At 50.8% G+C, this 7878-nt stretch overlaps 1 protein-coding gene across 1 annotated transcript; it reads right to left on the bottom strand.

The window, feature by feature from the left end:
* Window positions 1-764: 764 nt before the first annotated feature.
* Window positions 765-2456, bottom strand: MKRN3 (makorin ring finger protein 3). Its single transcript, XM_016154839.2, has 2 exons — window positions 968-2456; window positions 765-793 (listed from the first exon to the last, which is right to left on the bottom strand). The coding sequence occupies exons 1-2, from the start codon at window positions 2454-2456 to the stop codon at window positions 765-767; spliced, it is 1518 nt and encodes a 505-aa protein (XP_016010325.2).
* Window positions 2457-7878: the final 5422 nt, after the last annotated feature.

Genomic DNA, 7878 nt, shown 5'->3' with positions numbered 1-7878 from the left:
GCCAGCTGAATAGCTGTTTTTATTAGATGCTAATCAACTAAGCCTGTGAAAGGCACAGAACAATGATTCACACACCCCACACACACACACACGCACACACAAAACAGTGAATTCTGTTAGCCTTTAACGTTCGGCTTCCAGCTCTGTTATTTGTTTTACTCTACAGACATTACATTACGATATATATATATATGTATGTATATATCTTTCATACGTTTTCAAATACATAACTTTTATGCACATTTATATGCACGAATATATCTCTGATTCTTAAATATATGCCTTCAAATAGAAGCAATTCCACATCAAGTTAAGCAGGATAAGAACACGTAAACACATACACCTGGTTCTGGTCAAGTAAAACACAAACCACAAGAAAACCACAGTTAAAAAGCACACTTGGGGGGTCGGGGAAGGACAGACGTGCAAACAGCAGAGACGGCGGCTGCATCGGCCCCACAGGGTCCGTGTCTTAAGGCTGTAGCAGCAAAGAGTTCCTCGTTCAGTTAAGACTTCTCCCTTCATCCTGTCACACTTATTCTCGCGGGACTTCAAAATGAGTGTGGAAATCCTGCAAACACTAGACTAGAACTGAATCAATCCTGTTGGAAACAGATGACAAAATGAGCCATAAACTGACAGTCATATTCATTTCACCAAACAATAACTTTAAGGGCTTTTTGCAATGCTGTGAAACACCAAAATCCTGGAGAAAAAATGGGGATGGGCAAGAAAACGGAGATGAATGATCTATAGAAATGGCTTCAACGGCTGCTGGACATGGCGGATGCGCCTATAAACAGAAAACGGGCAACAGCATGACAGAGCCTCAGCACACCACACCACATGCCACAGCGAGACGCTGACAAACCAAACAGAAAGATACTTCCAGCCGCACAGAAAAGCACGTCCCACCGCTCTTTGAAAAGGGGAGCCCATTGTCTCCCAGCGAAAGAAAACGGCTTACACGACAGACTGGCCAGCCAAAGCGTGACAAGCTCTTTACTGCTTTGAAAGTGCATGCGGCCCTCTCCCACCTGCTCGCGCTCCACATGTTGGCTGTCGGGGCTGCTGGGTTCCCCAGAACCCTGCCTCTGGGGCTCCTCGCCCGCGCCCTCGGGCTCGGGCTCAGGCTCGGGCTCGGGCTCGGGCTCTGGCTCTGGCTCTGGCTCTGGCTCTGGCTCTGGCTCGGGCTCTGCATGCTTGTAAAAGCAGTTCTCTCCAAAGGGGCAGCACCCCCTGCCTTGAGCAAAATACCTGCAGGCCTTGTTGCTCAATGCCTCCTTGTACTGCTGAATAAGTTTCTGCTTCTCTTCCTCCGCCTCCACCCAGAACTCGCTGGGAATGACAAAGTTGGAGGTGACCCGGCACTGTGGGCAGGACTTGATAAGCCTGTTCCCAAACTGTGTGGCCGTCCTCCACCTGCGGATACACTTAAGACAGTAGGCGTGGTTGCAGCTAGACAGGATGCCAAAGCGACAGTCGCTGGGGTTGGCTTTCTCATAGACAACCTCCATGCAGATGCCACACACTTTGTCCATACTGCGCTGCACGGCAAACGAGAGCTCCATATCCTTTTCGTGCGCTTCGATGCAAGCCCTCACGTGGTCTGCCCTCTGGACAGCATCCACGGGGTGCAAGGCCTGCCGCCCACACATATCGCATATCTCTCCGTGGAGATACACGCAGCGCTCCCCACGAAAGCACTGCCCCATGGCGGCATCGCGGCAAAGCGGCTGCCCAGCGCCCACAGCCAACTGCTCCCTCTCAGTCGCCGAGCTCGGCAGGGCAGAGGCCCCGCGGCCCCGGTAGGGCTGCCCGGGGACAAACTCAACGGCCCCCTCCCAGCCTTCTGCACCTGCTCCTCCGACAGCTCCGAGGCTGGCATTGTCTGTCTCAGCTTCAAAGAAGCCCCATTCAGCCGCAGAGCCAATCCCAGGCAAGGAGCGTGAGCACGCGGCCGGGGGGGCTTCCGCCACGTCCTGGGGCGGGGGCTCGGAGTGCGCAGCCGTGCTGGGGCCCGGCTCTGCAGAGGCCTGCGCTGCCGACGCCTGCCCCTCGCCCGGCGCCCGGCGGCCCGACAGGTCGTGGGAGTAGCGACAGTTGTCCCCCTCCTTGCACAGCCCATGCACATAATACCTGCAGGTGATTTGCTTTGTCCAGCTGCCGACGCTGCGGCGGCCTGGCAGCCAACTGGGCCCGGCCCCACCCCCCGAGGCCGGGGCCGGCCGCGGTCGAGACGAGCGGTAGTGTGCCGCGCCTGCCGCCGCCGCGTGCCGCGCTGTGGGGCGAGGCGGGCGAGGCGGGCGAGGTGGGCGAGGCGGGCGGCCGGGCCGACCATGCCGGCCGGGCCGGCCGGACCTCCCGGCCCTGCCGCGGCCCTCGGGCGCCTCCTGAGCACCTGTATTTTCATGGGCTTCCTCATGGGGCTCAGAGGGAGCTGCAGGCTCTTCCATGGCAGCTTTCCCTGCCCCAAAGGGCGCCGGAACCTCCCCGGAGGCGCCTCTCCCTTTTGGGCTACCGGCCCTCCGGCCCGGAGCTGTCTCGGGCAACTCCCTGGAAAGTGGGCGATTTTTTGCTTCCGGCCGTCCCTGGCTTCCTGTTCTGTGCGTTCCGGCTTCCTCTCCCGGCCTCAGATGGCGGACACTTCCTGTGGGCGCACCGCCAGCCCCCCACGCGCTCCGCACGAGCTGCCAGCTGCCGCCGTGGCAACCCGGCCTCGCTGCGTCCTTTGTCACATCCGGGGGGCCGCCCCTCCCCCCGCTTCCGGCCTCGGGCCCCGCCCGGACCCCTGTCCCCGCGGCCGAGGCCGCTGCGGCGCCCCTGGCCGGCTGCGGCCTGCTGTCTCCCGCCGCGGTGGCCGACGCGCTCTGCGGCGCGGCCTCCTGCCGTGGGCCTTTCATAGGGGTGCGGGCCGCCGCCTCCGCCCTTCCCGGGCCCGCCTCGTGGCTCCTGGGACGTCGCACGTGACTCGGCCGGCGCGCCGGGCCGTTCACGCCATCTTGCGTCTCGGCGGGGCCTGCTCTCCGGGCGGGTGGCGGGCCTGTCGCTGCTGGCAGTGTGGAGGGCTCTGCAGGCCCGGCCGGGGCCGCGTGGTCCCGCGGGGCTCCGCTCGGCTCGCGCGCAGATCGCTCCTCGCCGCGCAGCGGCGGCGGCGGCGGCGGCGACACGCCGGGCCCGAAGCCGCGCGCGCGCCGGCCGCGCCCGGCCGCCCGTGGCCGCCGGGGCCCCCTCCCGCTGTGCGGGCCGCGGCGGGGCTGGCCCGGGCCGGCTTAATCGGCCGCTGTCCCCTGCGTGACCCGGGCTTTTATTTTCGCTCGCTCGTTCAAGTCCTGGCCCCTTTGTTTCGCTGTCTTTCTTTCTCTCTGCCCGGTTCGCGCTGCGCTGCGCTGCGGAGCGACAGCTGTTCGCAACAGACTGTCCACTGTCTGCGCGCGTGTCTTGTTTCTTAATTTCCACATTTGAGCTTTCGGTCGTTTCGCGGATACGTTTCGTGAGTTTAGTAAAAAATACTTGATATTCCTGCGTTACTAAGAGGACTAATCACGAACGTGTACTGAATTTTATCGTGCAGTTGTCTGGGGGTTTTGAGACAAGACCATGCGTTTCCCCTTTATTCTCTTAATGTGATTATTTGCACGGATGGGTTTTTAAATATTTAACTTATTTTACCAGGAATAAACTTTTCTGTTATGTGTCATTTTATATATTATCGGATTTTGTTGACTAAAACAAATTTAGAGGGAATTGTATATCCTAAATTTATATTTCACAATGGGAGGATGTCTGAATATAGCACATAAATCAGACTGAAGTAAAGAATAGATAAATTAATCAAAGAACGAACAAACATGAAGTAAGGGAAGTGAATCGGACAGAATCTTTTCAAAGGATTGTTAAAACTGATTTATTTCTGGTGGGATTTATCAAGAAAAAAGAACTAAGAAAACTCAATCAGGATTGGAAAATTTCAAAGTGCTGTCACTACATTAATAACATATTAAAAATCAAAGAATACCGGGAACAAGCTTAGACTATTGAATTTTAAAATGTATATGAAATGGACACATTTCTAGAAACACATCTATTAATAAAAAATGACGAGCACAAATAAAAATAAATATTGATCTGTTAGATAAATCTGTAATTAAAAATTCTTTAAATGTGCTTTCGAAGCCTTCTGAAAAAATAGAAAGGCAAAAAAGATATATATCATCACAAGTGCAAGCCAGTACAAAAAGGCATGTAAAGGTACGTTGGAATTGGAAAGGAATTATCAATGGAAGATAGCAGAAGACAGAATAATTTGCTGATGAGACTTTTAAGAAGCACATTTAGCAAGAACATCAAATGGGAGTGCAATATACAAAATCGGTTTTGTTTCCACGTATTATATGTTCATCATGTTATATAATTATGTGTGTATATAAAATTATGACACTTAAGCACTTAAAATTCATAACATTTACAACAATCAAAATTAACCATCTTAGGAATTAAAATGAAGTTGTAAAAATTAAAATCATGTTTCTCCGGGAAGATGTGAAGAGATGGAGGGGAACGCTGAGCACACTGGGCTTTCGCATCGTAAATCTAGGCATTTCGCCTCTTTACGGGGTTGTTGAGTTTATGGTGGGGACGCCGGTTCTGCCACAGTCTGACTCCCCTGCATCCTCTTTCCTGAATGCATTGGCTAACGAATGTTCCACTGACAGCCCCAAAGATATTCACAGGAAGAAGACTTGGAGCACAGATACGGCGCTCGTACACCAGGCTCTTAACAGATTCACAAACATAATCCTGAATATTAACCCATTATTTGTTTAATAGTAATATGTTCCCGGCACTGTTTAAATAAAATCCGATCCACTTTTTATACATCAGCACCGTCCGACAGAATGTCCTGTCATGACTATAGGTGGTGTCCCGTATGGGACACACGGCTCCAAGTGGCTTTTGAGCATTTGAAATGTGGCTAGGGTAACTTAAAAACTGCGTCTGGATTTTTGTTTTTAATTTCAAAATTAATTTAAATAGCCACGTGTGGCTCGTAGCTACCGTACCAGACAATGAAGTTCTAGAGAGCCTTTGCCCATCCCGTGCACGTCCTCAAATGGGAGAAAACATTCTCCAGCCTGGCCGAGGTCCCGCAGCCGGCACAGGGCACCGTTTGCTTTCGAATCCCGCCAGTGCATCTCGCAGTCCCGTTCGGGTTCTATTGTCTCACGGTCAACTGCACCTTCTAGTTTTGTAGTGACAATGTCCCATGGACACTATCAGAAACTAAAATCGAATCCCAGGAGTTTAAATGCCACGTGAGATTGAGTTGCTGGAAATGCTGGGCGTCTCGAGAGAAGTAAGCAAATGCTTTCCATCCCATTTCAGTCTCTATTCTCAGGCCATTTTCTCTATTGTGTTTATTCCTGTCTTGATTTTTTTTTCCTTTGAGGAATGATGTTTGGTCATTTCTCTAGTTTTGGGCTTGGCTGAGCCTTCTTTTCCCCAAAAGTGCTGAGGTCCTCAGGGTCTGAGACCGGGCTGAGACCAAACGTGTCCATGCCAGTCCGCCAGGCAGCATGACTCCCTCCAGGCCGGTGGCCTTTTGTGTGTCCACGTAGAATGAGCAGCAGCAACATTTGACCTGGGCGGGCTGGGCAGCAGAACAAAAGCCCCAGGGGCGGGACACTAGTTCAGAAGTGGACCGAGGGACAGAAAGCAAGCAGGGGCCCCGCGGTCTTTTATCCCAAACGGCTCAGGCCTGCCGGCGGGGGCCCACAGAGCTGACGAGTGTAGACTGAGCGCAGGCACACTGCCTCCCAGCTGTCCCCTCCGGCACACAGCCTGCTCCAGGTCAAACGCCTAGGCATTTCTGTGGGGGCTGGGGAGTGGAGTTGGTGGGCGGGGGGATTAAAAGCAAGCGTCCAGAATTAGGCACCAGGGGATCAAATCCAGAATCTACCACTCTGTAAGGGAAATCCATCATGGGCACATTAATCACACTGTCTTACTCATCTGGAAGATGACAGGAATAACAATAACAACAACAATAATCAGTGATTAACACACAAGCTTGCTGTGAGTATTAAATGAGAGAATTCTTATTAAATGATAGCATCAGTGCCTGCTACAGGGACAGTCCTTGAAGTCTCCATAAATGCCTTTTGTGTGTTAGAATTGTCCAGAGAACCTTGTGCCCGCGATATATCTACGAGATGGCTGGAAGTGCCCGGCACGCGAAAAGCCGTGCGTGAATACGTATTCCCTCGCTGCTGGCAAACCAATTTTTATTTTGCAACTTGCAGGGCCAGTTTTCCCCGATTATGGTTCCTGAGTCCAAACTCACCAAATCAGGCATGTTTATCATGTGCAGTGTCCTGCATATCAATTATACCCTCCAAAAACCTGGAAAACATACATTGAGCTTTAAAACCAGGTGAAATAAAATATCCTATTAAAAAGAAGTTGCAGGTACTTCTGTGTGGCATTTTTTGCCCCTTCAGCATGGAACAGGGCTGCGTTAGCTCATCCTGGTGAATCTACATCCAGTCACCATATGGGAACAACCGGATAACAAAGTTAGTTGAAAGATGCCTTTTTGATTTGATATTTCAATGTGGATATAAAAAAAAAAGAGGTGTAAATGCTCCTCAGGCCACCTACGTATAGTATTGTAAAAACTGGTCTGGTTATAAAAATTACACTGAACTCTCTGTATTGTAATTAAACACTGAAAATCTCAAGAAATCTTTTGGACGCTTTTCTACAAGTGCCAAGAATTCAGCTATGGGTATACTTCAGGGAGGGTCAACAGGATTTTGTCATATTCTTACTGATATATCTTAAAAACCTCAGACATACTTAAATTTCAATTTCTAGCCATATTAAATAAGGCTAATATTTCCTTATAAAAAAAAAAGAGAGATAAACGCTGGATAAATATGTGCAGTGACACTTGCAGGACCCAGGGAACAGCTGATGTGCCGAGTGCCCCAGGGACTGTGGCCCATGAGAAAGGATTAAGTAACCTAAACAACCCACAAGTTATAGAAAAATCCCAACGAAAATTAGAAAATGTTTACAACTGAACAACAACGAAAGTTGGAACTATTGAAACGTTTAAAACGTTTCAGATGCGCCTGAAACCACGCTGAGAGGCAGAGCGCGCAGCCTTGACTCGGCGGTGAGGAGGGGAGAAGGGGGGGCGACACCCGATAATGCTGGTCTCCTTGTGCCCGCTTGTCCTATAGGAAGGACACAGACGCCACACGGTGGCCATAAGCTCTGTCTGCATGTCTGTATGTTTGTGTGCGTTTATATGTGTTTGCCTGGGATGCATATGTGCTATTTTTCTATTAAATGGTGTCACCAAAATAATTGATAAAATCTCTTAAATGAGTTCCATTCAAATTGGCTTAGAGAGAAATGGACACATGTCAATTAAATATTTCTGAAACTCCTAGAAATATAGAGACTGACCCAAATGTTTTTCAGTTTTGGGACTTGGGTAAGTTTTTGACACGTAAGACAAGCTTAAGATCGTTGGTTAAGGAAGAACAGGTACACGTGACTTTACTGTATGTAGGTGTACTGCTCACGTGAGCTTATGTTCTCGGCCAGATGTTCAAGGTGATAAAATTTCAAATTCGGCGGGTCAGCCATCAGGGACTTCCTGTCCTAACCCAAAGGACTGAAATAGCCTTGCAACAGAACCCTGATGGCGCTGCACGAGAGGAAATGCGGCAGAGGCTTGTGGCCTCTGTGCCACCACTTCATTCACAGCGCCTGGACGTCGTCCCTTGACCTAACAGGGATATCGTGGTGGAAATCCCTGGTGTGACGTTGCTAAAAAACCAATGAACAAATACCGGGGTCCTGAAC

Source organism: Rousettus aegyptiacus, unplaced genomic scaffold (assembly GCF_014176215.1).
Source record: "Rousettus aegyptiacus isolate mRouAeg1 unplaced genomic scaffold, mRouAeg1.p scaffold_m13_p_14, whole genome shotgun sequence".
In the NCBI taxonomy this organism is placed as follows: Eukaryota; Metazoa; Chordata; class Mammalia; order Chiroptera; family Pteropodidae; genus Rousettus; species Rousettus aegyptiacus.
Note: the sequence above shows the minus strand (reverse complement) of the source record. Positions and strands in the feature narration are given on the sequence as shown.

What these genes read in the sequence shown, in the direction of transcription:
- MKRN3 (XM_016154839.2), bottom strand. Translation starts at nt 2,456, where the DNA reads ATGGAAGAGCCTGCAGCTCCCTCTGAGCCCCATGAGGAAGCCCATGAA. An exon ending in TTGGCTGGCCAGTCTGTCGT is followed by an intron (nt 794 to 967) that starts GTAAGCCGTTTT and finishes TTCTGTTTATAG; the next exon opens with GCGCATCCGCCATGTCCAGC.